Genomic DNA, 16,900 nt, shown 5'->3' with positions numbered 1-16,900 from the left:
GGCAGATAGCATCCTGGTTTGTGAGCAGTTTAGACAGACTTCCACCCTTCCAATACTCTATGGAGGCACCCTCTCTCACCTTGACACATTCTGAGATTAGTAGAGTCATCAGACAGGACCTCATTCAGTTGGACACTAGGAGGACATGGGTAGAGCCCCAACAGGAGTTGGGGACAAAGATGGCGTTCTATAGAGACCATCTTCTCCCCACCACTGAGGATGGCTTTATACTTGGACCGAGCTACATGGATACCCATCTGTCTCATGGATTGAGGTGCGCCATTGGGCAGATCCGCACCTCTTCACATGAGTTAGAGATAGAGACAGCTGGCAAGGAGTCCACACACAGACAGATTACTGACTTCTTTAGAGGGACTACTCAGGAGGACACAGCCGACCGCCCAGCAACAGGCACCCCATGGGACTCTAGTTGAGAGAGCTATCCAGTTGGGCAGATCCAGACGCCGGAGGGTTCGCGGATCCTCACATCGGAGACGGTGCCTACACTGGAGGATTGAGAGCATCGTTGCGAGGCATCGGGCTCATCTCACCAGGCATCTCACTATGGCAGATATCGAGGCCATCCGACAGAGACCCATGCTAGAGCTCCTAGGATTATTACTACTCCAACCATATAATGTTGCACTCACTGTCACTTTTGTACTCCCCCATATTCATGTATTCATGTATCCATGTACTCATGTACCCCATTTTGACTGGTAGCATTAGCTTCACACTCTCCCTAGTTGCTTCTTCCGGATGCTCCCTACTGATGTATTGTAGGGCTAGATACTTACCTTCAGTTCTTTCTTTTCTTTTCCAGACAGTGATCAGATGTCACATGGTTGTAGCTTTCGTCTCATAGGTCACTTTGGCCTTTTGAAGACGTTAATATAACATTTCATTTCATTTCTCTCTCTCCCTCCCTCCCTCTCTCTCTCTCTCTCTCTCTCTGATTGATCGGGCTATAGAGCTGGGGCGGTCCAGGCGCCCCAAGATGAGAGGCCCAACTCGACACCGGCGGAGACTACATCAGAGGATCAGGACCATACTAGCACGGCATGGGAGACGTCCAGTCAGAGTACTCACCATGGAGGACATTGAGGATATCCGCCATCGACCGATGAGAGACATCTTTGGATAGTGATGTGTATGATGCTTACCTTTGTTGCTGGAGTTTTCCTCCCAAATGTTATCCATTAGGAGCTCCTAGTACCGTACTTTTCCTCACAGTTATTTCAGTTTCAGTTAGTTGTTTTTAGCTTTTCTTACACAGACATTGTATCAGATCCACCAATTGTTGTAACCTTTTTGGTCTCATAGGTCATTTTGGCCTTTTGAAGACGTTAATATATCATTTCATTTCATTTCATTTCTCTCTCTCTCTCTCTCTCTCTTGTATCAGATCCACCAATTGTTGTAACCTTTTTGGTCTCATAGGTCATTTTGGCCTTTTGAAGACGTTAATATATCATTTCATTTCTCTCTCTCTCTCTCTCTCTCTCTCTCTCTCTCTCTCTCTCTCTCTCTCTCATCACCAGTTTCTTCCGGACCGAGGAGGTGGAGGACACTGACATAGTGGATCTTGTGGACCCTCCTTAGCACTCCATCCACATCCCCACCCCCCTTATATTGTTTGTATATGGGCTCCACCGATCCATGATGATTCACAGTTGTATCCAGACACATGCACACTTTTTCTTTTGTTTCTTTTCTTCCGATGACCGGAAGAACACAGTTGTATTATTTTTTGTCTCATAGGCCGACTTTGGCCTCTCGTAGACGTTAATATATCTTTCTTTCTTTCTTTCTTTCTCTCTCATCACCAGTTTCTTCCGGACCGAGGAGGTGGAGGACACTGACATAGTGGATCTTGTGGACCCTCCACGAGCTGCTCTGGACCTACCCCGCCCGAGAAGAGTTACCTCGGACCGAGCCTCTGCACTCCAGCATGCCCGACACCCTCAACCCCCCCGTCGGCCACGATCACCTCATCAGCTCCAGATCCAGGACATGCTCCACCGCCATCGAGCTACCTTTCGACGTGACATAGCTGAGGGAGACCTCTCGGCCATACTCGTCAAACCCATGCTTGACATTTTGGAGAGTGGTATACCATCTACTCGGAGCTAATGTTGCTCCCATGTTTTTATGTTCTTAGTATTCCATGACAAGTTTCCATGGATAGTTTTGTATCACCCCAGTGAGATAGCTATATTTATGTTTTCATTCTGTTTTATTTTCCATTCCATGATGAGATATGCCATGCACATTATTATACCACTTTGGTCTCATATGCCCATTGGGTCTTTAGTAGACGCTTAATCTCTCCATGATGAGATATACCATGGACATTATTGTACCACTTTGGTCTCATAGGCCAATTCGGTCTTTCGTAGACTCTCTCTCTCCCTAGTTGCTTCCCACTCTCCCTAGTTGCTGCTTCCGGATGCTCCCTACTGATGTATTGTAGGGCTAGATACTTACCTTCAATCCTTTCTTTTCTTTTCCAGATAGTGTATCAGATGTCACATGGTTGTAACTTTGGTCTCATAGGTCACTTTGGCCTTTTGAAGACGTTAATATAACATTTCATTTCATTTCAAATTTCTCTCTCTCCTGTTCGCTTCGCTTCTCTCTCTGCGCCCCCAAATCCCCACCGCCCTCTCTCTCTTCGCTTTTCTCTCTGCGCCCGTTTCCCCACTCGCCCTCTCTCTCTCTTCGCTTTTCTCTCTGCGCCCGTTTCTCTCTATGCGCCTTCTCTCTCTTCGCTTCACTGATGTTCGCTTCGCTTCTCTCTCTGCGCCCCCGTTTCCCCACCCGCCCTCTCTCTCTTCGCTTTTCTCTCTGCGCCCGTTTCCCCACCCACCCTCTCTCTCTTCGCTTTCTTCTCTGCGCCCGTTTCCCCACCCACCCTCTCTCTCTTCGCTTCTCTCTCTCTGCGCCCCCGTTTCCCCACCCGCCCTCTCTCTCTCTTCGCTTTTCTCTCTGCGCCCGTTTCCCCACCCGCCCTCTCTCTCTTCGCTTTTCTCTCTACGCCCGTTTCTCTCTGTGCGCCTTCTCTCTCTTCGCTTCTCTCTCTGCGCCCCCGTTTACCCACCCGCCATTGGGTCTTTAGTAGATGCTCTCTCTCTCTCTCTGCTGTTCGCTTCACTTCTCTCTCTGCACCCGTTTCTCCACCCGCCCTTGCTCAGGTCCCCCAAGGCAGCAACATACCTACCTGCTGCTACTTGCCTCCCCACTTGCAGCTGGCCATCTATGGGGGCCACCAATTGAGGAGCAAATTCAGCCCCTCCAGGAACCAGAGGAGAAGGCGGCAAACGAGGCAACCACATGGGCCGAGGTGATTAAGAAGACACAGAAACAAGTGGAAGAAGCACGCAGCTGGATTGAGGTTGCCAAGAAGCAACGGAACCCACCATCATCCCCAAACATCATCAATGACACACTTGAAGAGGAGAAAAGAAGGAAGATTAGGGCATTGAATGTGAGAGTGGTGGGATGGAAGGAAGGAGCCTCGTCGAAATAGGACGCCATAGCACTATGCAGAAAGCTGGAAATCGCCGATACCCCCTTCATCGAGGCATGACACCAGCAAGGAACGTGCACTTATCCTCAAGTTTGCGGGGTTGGAGGCGAGGCAAGCATTCCTTACCAAAAGGCGGGCACTAAAAGGAGAAAAGACTTACCTCGAAGACGATCTCACACTAGCACAGGTGGCACACAGAAGGGAATGCATGCTACGCATCTTGGATGCACGGAAGGCAGGGAAATGGGTAGTGTACCAAGATGGGAGGGTGATCATCACCGAGCAACGTGCCCAATGACGGTGCGAGACCTATGAGACCAAGATAGAGATTGCGGTTTGGAACTGCAATGGCGCCTTCAGGACAGATGCACGTCTGTTCGTGGAGACATTTAGAGGGAGAGACTTGGTCTTATACACAGAGACTCATCAGTGCCAGGGGAGTCGGCTTCCAAAGGTGAGAGGACACAGATGGGAGTCTGTTCACCGCCCACACCCACGCACAGTAGGGGGTACCGGGGGGTCGAGAGGGGTGGCTTTATTATACAGGGAGGAGCTTCAACATGTGATACAGGTGGTCGGACGGGATGAGACCGCACGGTTTTTGTGGGTGAGGATCCAGACAGAGAGGGCCCGAGACATCTACCTTGCAGTGTGTTACTATGCACCCTCCAATTCTAAATATGCCACCCATGGAGAGTCCGCCCCTTTATGGTGACATTATGAACTTTTCCAGTCTAGGGGGCATCCTCCTAGCAGGAGACTTCAATGCCCGCACCGCAGGTGCACACGTACCCTTCTTTGAGACAGATGATCCCATGTACCAGGAGATTGACACGATGGGTACAGATCTGGAGCGGACATCACAGGATACAGCAGCCCGCACAGACTATGGAGAGTATCTCTTAGCTCTCGGCGGGGCTCATAGGCTAGCCATTTATAATGGCCTGGCTAGATGGCCTAGATCCAACTCCTTCACCTCCTACCCCTTCGGACATGGAGCTAGTACAGTGGACTACCTAATGGGATCCCTCTCTTTGATCCCACTCATTTCGGAGTTTACCATCTCTCCTCGCCCCATCGGTGTTGCAGCCGACCATGCATACCTGGCCTTCTCATTCACATGCCGATACACCATGCGACCACCTGCTCTGCCCCATCACCGTCCGAGATAGCACTTCACCAGAGAGAGACCTCTTCACCGTCTACCGCATCCTCTCCGACCTCGACCCCCACATCCCACTTGATGAACCTACTACACACCTCTAAGCCACCCTCCATACATCCGCTGCAGCCGCCTTCCCACACTCCAGAGCCACCCCTACATCACCAGGAGGGACTGTCCCACAGAATAGCTGGTACAACGAGGAATGTCATGATACCGGAGCCCGTCTACATCGGGAGATGGCACTAGGATCCACCACTCACTAGCACGCGCGCGAGTGATCTTTCGAGGTCTCACACAAAGAGAAGAGAGCCTACCTAGCAAGGCTTGAGCAAGAGCTATACCAGCTATTTCTTGGAAGGGACTGTAAGGAGGCCTAGAGATCTTCCAGGATCATCGCCTTCCAACTCCGATTACTTCACCCAGCACCTGGCACACCTATGCCACCTCTCTCTACCATGTCCCCGAGCAGCCACCTCTCCCCCATCCACCCAAACCTCGTCCCCCATACTCTTCCTTCTTTCACCTCAGTATGGTGAGAGATGCTATTGACAGGATGCAGACTGGGAGAGCACAGGATCATGATGGACTCCTCACCGAGCATTTCTCCCATGCTAGAGACACGCTAGCCCCTTTACTGGTTCACATGTTTAACAGGGCTTTATGTGAAGGCTTCCTCGTCAGCTGGTCATCGAATACTATTGTACCTATCTTGAAAGCTAGTGACCCCATGGACCCCAACAACTATAGGACTATCATGATTGGTCACACCTTGGCCAAGATTTATGGTTCGATTTTGGAGCATGAGCTTAGTAGATGGTCCAAGGAGCATAGACTCAGAGCACCGGGGCAGGCAAGCTTTAGGAGAGGGCACTCCACACTAGATCATATCTTTACACTACGGGGGATCATTGAGGAGGGGAGAGCTCACGGGCAATGGATATATTGCTGCTTTGTGGATTTCCGCAAAGCTTTTGATACTGTCCCACGGGCCAGACTGATGAGAAGACTGCAAGATATGGGAGTGCCGACAGAGATGCTGTGGGGGATCATTACACTCTATGAGTCAGTCACACAGGCAGAGTACGGGCTCCAGGAGGTGACTCAGAGATCATACACAGTAAGGTGAAGAAGGAAAAATCAGACCACAAAAAAGAGCTTGGAGCATGAGGAGGAAACTGATACAAAGCCCTAGGAAGAGGGGAGCTTAGGACAGATGCTGTTCGGAAGGAAGAGGGCATTCAAATTTGGTGAAAAGTGGGCATAATGCCTTTACCCCAACAACCTCCCACTCCATGATGAGTTTCCATGGACAGTTTTGTATCACCCCAGTGTGATACCTATGTTTATGTTTTCTTTATGTTTTATTTTCCATTCCATGATGAGATATGCCATGGACATTATTCTATCACTTTGGTCTCATAGGCCCATTGGGTCTTTAGTAGATGCTCTCTCTCTCGCTCTCGCTCTCTCTCTTCGAAAGGAGCTATGGCACGTGGACCAGATCCCATGGTATGAGATTACTTGCGCACAAGCTTTCGCCTACTGCTCGCCATTGCACAAGTCGCACAAATCAATATGGCCTAAAGCCTCCCTCACACTACACGCACATGTGTGACCTACTGGTTGTCCCATGCCTTTTAACCTCTTCACTTAGTCCCTTTTCCCTCTTCGCACAGACACAACTCCCCTTTACAAACTCGCCTCATATATATGGGTGGGAAACAAGTGATCAAAGGGGAAGAGATGCTTCCCCTCTGGCTGGCCGCTCTATGAGGAGAAGGCTATCTCATACAGGGGGAGGGGAGGGGAACAACCACATAGGTGATCTGTAATGCCAAATGGGGTCACTGCCTCTATCTGTGTGGAAAGGGCCAGGCCTGCAAGGTCTCAAGAAGGCTTCCGGCCGCTTCCGCATGCAGTCAGAACCTCCCTGAAGCTTCTCCCACTGACCGTGGAGGGTGTGAATGATATCGAGCCATATGCTCCTAATGGTGGTATCCTCAATGGCCTCGCTGCATCTAGCACGCAAAGTGTGCCAAGCTACTATGCTGTTGCAAATCTCCCATCTCTGGCAAGACCGTGGTCGCCAATCACCTCTTGGTGGGGTTGTGACTAGTACTGCTGCAATACGATGGTCGAAGACCTGAAGGGCTAGTCCTCCCCCAGCCTCCTCATAAGTCCTAACCACTCTAGCCTCGGTGGCCCAAGCGACAGTACCCCAAGTGATGATTCGGGACGATGCCCTGTCCATAGCGAAGATGCGAAGAATCCGCTGCCAAATCTGTTGAGGTTCTGATCACTTATACCGCATCCCCTCCGACCTCGACCCCACATCCCACTTGATGAGCTTACCACACAACTCGCAACCACCCTCCATACGTACAGCTCATGTTGGTAGCCAACTGGGGAGAGATGGCGTCCTCAGAACTGCCCATGTCAAAAAGGATTATGAACTGTCGGCCCTTGGCAGAGCCATAACCTCGGATAAGGCTTTTCTGTGTGGTTGTTGCCTCACCCTCCTGCTTAGCATCAAGTACCATGGATGGCATGGACTGCATAGAAGGCAAGATCTGAACCGCATTGGTGGTAGGAGGCGGCTCTGGAGGAGCAGGAGATACTGCGGCAACTGTTGGCAGAAGGCTCTTTGGAGCATAGTAGCAACAGAACGAGAACGGGAACGGAACGAAAGCCCCATCAGGGGAACGGGAACAGGCCACAAGGGGAACGAGAACGAGGGGGAACGGTAAGGGAAAACTACAGAGAAAGAGAAAGGGAAAAAAAAGTAGCCTTGCTGCCTTGCCTTGGAAAGTAGGAGTTGAAGTCTAAAGAGACTCGAGAGAGGAGCCCACTCGTGACTCAGAGCTGTCAAGTACGCACGCCGCACGGGCCTAGGAAGTATGCGGGCAGGCGACAATAGGGTATGTCTTTCAAGGATATCCACAGGCGGCTCGCAACAACAGGTACACTTTTTCTCTTTTTTTTTTCTTGGCCAAACATAAAAAACATTCCCCAAAGGGGGAACGGCAACCAAACGTTCCATGAAACCGTTCCCCCACGTTCCCCCATGTTCCCCTGGCCGTTCCCATGCCAAATCGTTCCCCCATGCACGTTCCACCCGGTTTAGGCATCTCAGCCTTGGGGGAACGCGTTCCACCGTTCCCAAGGAGTGGAAACGGCGATCCCCTGCTACTATGCTTTGGAGACTTGCTCCGCTTGCCTTTTTGGACAATCCTTCTTACCATGCCCAATGGTAGGACAGAAAAAACATCGGTTTTCTGACTAATACTGTCTTTGCTCCTCTGGAGGAAGATAGCCTTTAGTGATGCCTGCTTGAGCCTTTTCCTCAGGGTCTTCTTAAGCTTGGATTCCTTACCCCCTGAATTAGAGCTAGGACTGGTATCTGTCTTAGTGTCTTTAGAAGACGAATTACCCTTCCCTTGTTGGGGTTTGGTACTAGACTATGATGACTGCTTGGGCTTGCCTCCGTTCATCTTCATTTCTTCATTCTGAGCGAGAGTCAAAGCCCGGTCATATGTACTTGGTTCAAAGTTACGAACTGTGAACCGAATGTTGAGTCCAATCCATGAATGAATTGCTCCATCTTGGCCTGCGCAGATAGCCCTAACTGCTGTTCTTTCAGATCGGTCATGTACTGGGGCGGGAGAAATTTGATCTTCAGATCATGGACAAAGATGTCAGAATCCAAGGTTGTGACACCTGTGGCCTGGTCTGTACGAATACTAGACCAATGCTACCACCAAGTGACTGCCTCACCAATGAGATGGGGAGCCGCTAAGTGGACTTTATCTTGTGGGTCTGTGATCCTAGCTAATGGAAAATGAGCATTAAACTAGTGAATAAATTGATTAACTGATGAATGATCACACTTACCATCATACTTACTGAAGTTTGGTTGACTGGGAATGACGGTGGTTGATGCTGCTGCGCGGACAGCGGGCTGGTGACACCTATGACTGGGGAGATTGAGGAGAGTTGCCGATACCTCAAGTGTATGGCCTCCTTTTCCCGTTGGTGCTCAAGTAACATACGTTCTCGATCAAGCTCACGTTGGTGTTCCCGAGCGGCGAGTTCAGCCTGAAGCCGGTCTTCGTCGATCCTACGTTGGGCTTCCTCATAGTCCCGTCTTTCTGCTTTTTCTTCTTTCCTTCGGGCCTCATCCTCTCTCCTTTGTTGTTCCATCTAAAAGAAGAGGAAGATGTAGTCGGGTGCTGCTGGAGGCGGAGGAGGACGTCGTGCTGCTGCTTCCAAGAGTTGGAGACGCTCCATGAGCAGCTGGTTCTAAGCTCTAAGAAGAGCTATGGTGTCTGCTGTAGGCGGAAGAACATGGTCTCCTTCGGGGGAGACGTCTTCCGGCTAATGAGTACTCTCTTATGTAGACATGATGCTGAAGTCGGTGGTCAAGGACGCAATCTAATCATCCAAGGATGCCCCCACACTAGGGTATGGTGTGTGTGGACAATCTGAATCTGATACCAATGTAATATGCAGCGGAAGTCTTTGTATTGAAAGATCCTGTCACACAAATGCTCACACCGTCTTCTGTATCCTGAGTTTCGTGAGTTTAGCAATCCACTTTAATACTTCAAACTTTAAAGAGATGAGAGAGAGATATATGAGAACTGTACACCAGATTGGGTCCCAAATTACCCACTTAAGGGCCCCCTATCTCGATAACGACATAGTATTTGCTTTATTACTTTAGAGAGAATGACTGTGGACTGTAGATAAGCCAAACGCAAGATCTCGGAGGATCAGAAGCCTGGCTGAACTGTACACGGCTATAGAAACACCTCAATGAACTGATCTCGAGCCTATGCACTCTTCCCAAGGACATGAGGAAAGGTTGCACACGTGAGGCTGAGAAAGGACTGCGGTGGACTGTTCTAAGCTATGTAACTATTCTGTAAATGCTTATGAATGATATGTTACCTTCACCAGATGATTGTAGCATGTATGGATGATGCACAGAAGGTGGTCCACTGCTGTATGACTGCTGCATAACTGAAAACGCAAGGTAGTACTGCTGTGGAACTGTAAACGCAAGGTAGGACTGGACTGAACACCTGCCGGCTCTGTTAAGTGCAGAAACGCAGAGATCTATGCTGTCTAGGGCTTGCTGAAGTGCGGTCTGGCTGCGCCTATGACCTGATTGGCTGCGCCTAGATCTCCAAGGACTGTAGAGCTGCTGGGCAGTGTACTTGGACTGCTGCATTGAACTGCAAGTGCTGTTGGACTGCTGCGTTGATCTGCAGGGGCTGATTGGAAGCAAAACACAAGATCTCCAGGGTGGAGAAGCAAATGCAGAAGCTCCAATAGGGTTGGATTAGTCTAGGGCTGAAGGCATGGATGCTCCTAAGGCTGAGGATCAAGGCGCCTAGCTTCTAAAGACTGAATGAATGTCTAAGCCCTCGATGCGGAAGGCAGCTGTTGCTAGACTCATGAGGGGATATGCAGCCCTTGGCTCGCTAGAGAGGCAATGCTCACAGATACAGTTTCAGGAGCCGAGGACAAAGCTTTGACTATTTAATACTCTAGTTACACCTACACTACTATATGGTGCCCCCATCTGGTGTCCCAAATTATACCACAAGCAAAGACAGAGGATAGAGCCAACCGAGATAGATACAGAGGAGGTATATGATGGGTAGAAACTGATGGAGAGGCCCCTAGTGGCGATTATCTTGCGCATGATGTGTAACCCATCAGTGCCACATGAGATTGTGCAGGCAAAGATGGGGACTGCACTGATAGTGACAGAGGCTCTATTCCAAACAGTGACATACTTGCACAGGCTATGGGAGCTTCCACTAGATAGTTATCCCCGGCTGGCCATAGAGTCCTCGGGACAGCAGACACTCGAGGAAGATACACAGTGTTGGTATGCACATGTAGGCACTTGGTTTGGCATGCACGGCATGCAGATGGAAGCACTCCCCCCGTTCCAGTACAGCAAAGAGGCTGCGTCTTTTGCCCTCATCCGCACAGAGCGGAACAGGGTTATGAGAAGGACATTGTCAGACTGGATACTCAGAGGACATAGAATTCCCATAGTCGTCCATTGAGAACAAAGATGGCCTTCTACAAAGATCACCTCCTATGCCTAACACAAGATGGCTTCATCATCCGCCCACGCTACATGGATGGGCGATCGGCCAGATCCGCACCTCGTCCCAGCCGAGAGTGGAGACTGCCAGATATGGGCCCACTGCACCAAAGGACATGATATGCCAACTCTGTCACACGCAGCCTGAGACAGAGAATCATTACATATGCTGATGCCATGTTTACATTGAGACTCGGGGAATGTTCCACTGCCTCTTCCAAGCTGCGTTCGCACCACTTTCCAGGATCATGGACTTCCCGCATCAAAGATGCTTGAGACTTTTTCTTTTAGAGCTCCGAAAACACAGGGAGTCCTTAGTGAGATCCAGATCAGTTGTACTTGCTCGAGGACCAACACAGAGAGCTATCACCGACTTCTTCCAAACCAACACTCCAAGGGCCAATCCACCCACCATACCCGGACCACAAACTAGTGCAAGAGCTTGGCCGAGAGGTGTGACACTCGACACAGCTACTGAGTTATGCAGAGCTCGACGCTCCAGACCCCATGGCCCTAGCCCACGGCCACGCCAAGATAGGAGGATCTCGGCTATCATCTCCTATCATCGGAGGACCTTCTCGTGCCGGCTCAGTTTTACCACCTTGAGCACCATGTCGTAGCGGCCCATGAGGGATGTATTAGGGTGATATGAGAGCTCTCTGCTCATGTACCTAGATCAGATTTCATAGTTCTAGATTTTTGTTATCTTTCTTTATTACTATTTTGTACCCAGGATGATGTACCTTATGGATATGATGTAACCTTTTGGTCTCATAGGTCATTTTGGCCCTTTGAAGACGTTAATACAGCTTTCATATACTGTTGTACTCACTGTCACTTTTGTACTCCCCCATATTCATGTATTCATGTATCCATGTACTCATGTACCCCATTTTGACTAGTAGCATTAGCTTCCCACTCTCCCTAGCTGCTGCTTCCGGATGCTCCCTGCTAATGTATTGTAGGGCTAGATACTTACCTTTAGTTCTTTCTTTTCTTTTCCAGACAGTGTATCAGATGTCACATGGTTGTAACTTTGGTCTCATAGGTCACTTTGGCCTTTTGAATACGTTAATATAACATTTCATTTCATTTCATTTCTCTCGGATGGGCCATACTGTGCCCCTCATTCCAGCTTCCGCATCTCACCTACGCCATACTATGTCCCACTCCCATACTGTGTGCCCGTCACTCGTGCTTTCGCATATCGCCCCTGCGCCCGCCAGCTCCCATCGCCATAGTGTGTTCCCTAACGGCCTGTCACGCCAGCTTCCGCATCTCGCCTACACTCGCCTGGTCCCATCACCATATTGTGTGCCTTGGCCACCTGTCACTCCTACTTCCGCAACTGCTATTCACGCCTTTAGAGGGTGTTCACACCAACTAACTCCAAAATGCCCAACAAACCCCCCTTCGAAGTGATGGAGGTAATGCCTCACAAACCGTCAATAGTCCCTATACTCCAACACTACCAAAGAAACAAGACATGGTTCCCGCAACTAGCTCAAAGGCTCATGAGCATGGCTTAGAGGCATAAAAGCATGGCTACGAGACTCATGTAGCATTGGTCACTGCGAAAGACTCAAAGGTCGTGTCCTACCTCCGGAGACAAAGACAGGCTACCCCCCCCCCCCCCCCCCTCTCCCCTCCTTGCTCTAAGAGGGGTTTGATGTTACAAAAAAGGACACAAAATATTCAGATTTCAGGGGACTTCTCGAGCAGATAACCCATGACTACAAAATACTCAGATTTTGGAGGACCCCGGGTAGAGAACCCATGACTTATAACTGGAAATAGATAACTGTTTGGAAGTTTAACAACTTGCCATGGCAGAACATCGATGATGACCTGATGTCATCTTCTGACGCAAACTTTTCCAAATTCCGACACTTGGTCGTCAACTGTGGGAAACATACTTTCAAAGAACAAATATATTGTGATGATGCTTGCAGTAGTCACAGTTACGATCATTTTTTTGCATGATAGCCAAGGCAAAGAACCTGAAGGATCATGTGAGCATGTCCATGATATTTTTATCTCAAAAAGATAATGATATGATCACTAAGTACCTTGTTGATAAGTGGTCTCGTTGCACTGGTGAATCAGAGGAACACCAAGGACAGTCCCACGGTGGGCAGTTGAGGCTCAGCAGTAAGCATAGGTTGAGACAGCCGCCAAAGAGGAGGAGCCTCAGTGGAGGAGGTGGCGGTCAAGAGAGCCACACTGGAGCAGGAGATGCAGGCTCTGATCACAGAATGAGCACGGCTACAGTGAAGGCTCAGTCCGGAGGCGCAGATCTGGGCATTAAGCACTCAAGAGATTTGGGACTGTTCTGGACCTGATTTAGGCCACGCTGTATGGTGCGTTTTCTGCCCTGTAGCCGCCCCTTGCTGCCCTCCTGTATTTGCTATGTTTTGATGCACACAAGCCTCCTATGATGGGTTGATATGCTGAAGACTCCTTGCTGATAGATGACCTCTGGCCACCTCTTGCTAGGGTGCATTTTTGCTTTCCCACTAGCCCTTGCCTGAGAACACAAGTCCTGGCCCGCTTGCTTCAGCAAGATGATTTGGCAATGACAAAAATGCTCATAAAACGCAGCAATGATGATATGGATATTAACGCACAGATTACAGCTGTGATAGTGAGATCTCAGGCGGGAAGCAGCATACAGATGGGTAGAAGATGGTTGATCAGAAAACCCTAAAATGCAAACAGAAACCCTAAAACGCAGACGGAAACCCTAAAATGCAAAAATTAGAAAAATACCAGGAAGCATATGAACGTACTCTAATACAATATAGGTATTCACATGATCAGAGAGCAAGCTATGGAGGGTGGAAGATATCCATGATGTGAGTGTGAAAAGAGAGATGAGGATTCAAGGAGAGAGATCAAGTTCAAGCCATCACAATGGTCAAGAGAAAGAAAGAAAGATAGATAGATAAATTAAGCGTCTACTAAAGACCCAATGGGCCTATGAGACCAAAGTGATAAAATAATGTCCATGGCATATCACATCATGAAACGGAAAACAAACTAGAGAGAGAGAGAGAGAGAGAGAGAGAGAGAGAGAGATGTGATAGGCCACAAGTGAGATATGTTGCACAACTCAAATGATACTCATTGTTGTAATGGAGCCACCCAAGTACATGCTTTTATAGGCATCAAGACTCGTCTTTTGACATAGACATTAATAAGGGTTGTTCACACCTTTAGAGGGTATTCACACCAACTAACTCCGAAATACCCAACTTATCTTGCCTTGCATCGTTGGCCATTCTGTCATTCTACTTGCTAGAGCACAGTGGATCATCATTATGCACAATGGGAGACACATTGGTATTCTTCATATATATCCACCTGATCACAGAGGGATGAGGATTTCCTTTTGGAAGGTCCTCACTGATTTTGCTTCCTCATGCTGATCATTGGATCATTGGGGGTGACTTTAATATGGTTGAGCAACCTGCAGACAAAAGGAGGACAAGTGGTTATGATGCACCACTTGAGAGGGTCTCCTTGGAGAAGTTTATCCTTTGTATACATGGCAGAGATTGTTGGCTTGAGGATGATATTCAAAGGAGGCCATCCTCTCTCCTCTTTTCTTGGTCTAATAAGAGGAGGGATGCAGGATGCACCAATGCATGCTTAGATCACTTCTATGTTGATGATTAGGTTCTTGATAGGAGAGGACATATACTCATAGCATCTACCACCTCCAAATCTGATCATTGCCCAGTGGTTTTATGTATTAGAGATATGGCTCTACTCCTCGTATGCGTAATCCTGAGCATTTCTATTCACATGCAAAGCTTTTGGGGCAGGTGACAGATGTATGAAGGTCTCATGACCTTTCTGATGACCAAGAGAGTGTGGTTTCCACATTGCAGCGTGTCAATGGTTTTTACCACAGGATGACCTTACTTAGGAGGCAGAAGGTCATTGACCATGAGAGGGCTAACAGAAGTAGGTTATCAGCATTACATAGGGAACATGAAAAGCACCCCGATGCCCAATGGATTGCAGATACTCTATGTATTGTTAGGGCTGAGCTTCAACACTCCCTGGAGTAGAGAGCGGAGTATCGATACCATGCCCACGAGTCATTTTGGACTCACATGGGAGGCAGATGCAATAAACACTTCTGTTCTACTCATGGCCCATCTCATAGCAAAAAAAGTGTCAGACAATTGCAGGATAATCAAGGCACAATTTACTCAAATCCAGCCATGGTGAGGCGGATTGCCTCTGACCTTATTGTCAGCTTCCTACTGCTGAGTCCCATTACTAACCCCCCCCCCCCCCCTCTCTCTCTCCCCAAGGGATAGAACAGAACAGAAGGTTTGGGCTACTTTGCATAAGATGGTCACGGAGGACATGTGTACTTCACTTGATGCCCCCTTCTCCGCTGAGGAGTTCAAGCAGGCACTCCATGCATTAGTTGAGGGTACGTGTCCAGGGGATGATGGCCTCTCATCCACCTATTTCATGACATTTTGGGATGACTTTGGGGAGCATATCACTACTGCCCTTCAAGACATGTGGAACACAAGGATTATGCCTTCTCTTCTTATAGAGGTTCTTATTCACCGTATCCCAAAAGGTGGCGATAAGACAAATATTGGTCAATGGAGACCTATCACATTGCTTGGGACTGCCTACAAAAAACTTGCCAAGGTAGTAAGCATGAGGTTACAGCCGGTTTTGCAGGATGTGATTCATGATACACAGAATGGGTTCCTTCATAGAAGAAGCATCTTAAGGGGATGAAACTCTAATCTTTGACAACCATACTAGTTCGTGTTGAGAGAAGAGTGCAACTTCCATTTTATGGCAACAAACTACAATTTGACCAAGCATAATATTTTCTTCTAAATCAAGCAGCATAAAGCAAATGCATGTATTGTATGCACCAAAATCTACACTCCTGCTTACCTTGTTCATTGATCCATTTGTACATCCCTTGACTATGAATTTTTCTCCTATCATAGCCCTTGGTAGGAGCATACCAGCTAGAGAGATCGGAGCAAACATAAGAAAAGCCAACCAAGGCTGAGCAAACCTATACAAAATATCAAACAAGTTAGATAATAAACTAGAACTGGCAAGGTTAGTTTGCTTGTATAAAAAAAAAAAATCTGCTCATAAACAATACCAGCTTTGACAAAATGTGCACGTATGCATCCAAGTCATTATGGGTTGTATGCATGTGCAAAGATGCATATTGGATGTATGGGCACATCCGTGCAAGTACTGATCTCTAAAGTAAACCAAAGATCAGAGATCTGCTTCCGTGAATATGAGTTATATGTGCCTTTTTTATATGTGCCTTTTTTATAAGTGCAAGTATGCACAATTGTAAAACGCTATTTTCACTTATTGGTCAAAAAAGAACACACACAATTTCCTTAAACACTGCAATATTTAATCTAGGATGTAAATGAAACAAGTAAAATCAAACACTGCAATATATAATCTAGGATGTAAATGACTAAAACAAAACAAGTAAAATCAGCTCTTTATGATGTGAGTAGTGCACGATATGTGCATGCTGATCCCTGTATAGTCCCATCCCAAGTGGTAGGCCATGCTTAAGAGTGTGATCTCTGACTTTTTAAAGACGTTTTCAACCATAAAGATCAAATGGGAGAAGGGAAAGCTAATGGACAATAGATGGAAAGGTTTAGCAATGACTAGTTGCAGATAAGCAAGGAAGTAGCACCAGGGCATTGAACATTTGAACCAGAACATCGACACAGAAAAAGCTAAGGTTAGGATACACGCAGCAGCAGTAAAGTGTGGTCAAAGTAAGGTAGAATCCAGGTATAAATGGAAGAAGGATAAGCTAATGGAAAATAGATGGAAAGGTTAATCAATGACTAGTTGAAGATAAGCAAGGAAAGGACAACAGGCCATTGAACATTTGAAGCTAAGTTTTCAACTGTAAAAATGAAATGGAAGAAGGGGAAGCTAATGGACAAAAGATGGAAAGGTTAAGCAAGGAGTAGATGCAGATAAGCAAGGAAGGAGCACCAGGCCATTGAACATTTGAACCAGGACATTGAGACAGAAAAAGTAA

General features: G+C 47.9%; 1 protein-coding gene across 3 annotated transcripts in view; it reads right to left on the bottom strand.

Annotated features, from left to right (window-relative positions):
• LOC147620153 (Zn-dependent exopeptidases superfamily protein) overlaps positions 1 to 16,900 on the bottom strand; it is a 324,985-nt gene that overhangs the window by 213,288 nt on the left and 94,797 nt on the right. For all 3 annotated transcript variants that reach the window (XR_015261749.1, XM_086772348.1, XM_086772350.1), the window contains exon 12: positions 15,757 to 15,883. Coding sequence is in view for 2 of the 3 variants with exons in the window: in XM_086772348.1 (XP_086628474.1) it covers positions 15,757 to 15,883 (127 nt within the window). In the remaining variant the exon portion in view is untranslated. The remainder of the gene's footprint in view (positions 1 to 15,756; positions 15,884 to 16,900) is intronic.

Source organism: Cibotium barometz, chromosome 32 (assembly GCF_041138505.1).
Source record: "Cibotium barometz isolate CiBa-2024 chromosome 32, ASM4113850v1, whole genome shotgun sequence".
NCBI lineage: Eukaryota > Viridiplantae > Streptophyta > Polypodiopsida > Cyatheales > Cibotiaceae > Cibotium > Cibotium barometz.
Note: the sequence above shows the minus strand (reverse complement) of the source record. Positions and strands in the feature narration are given on the sequence as shown.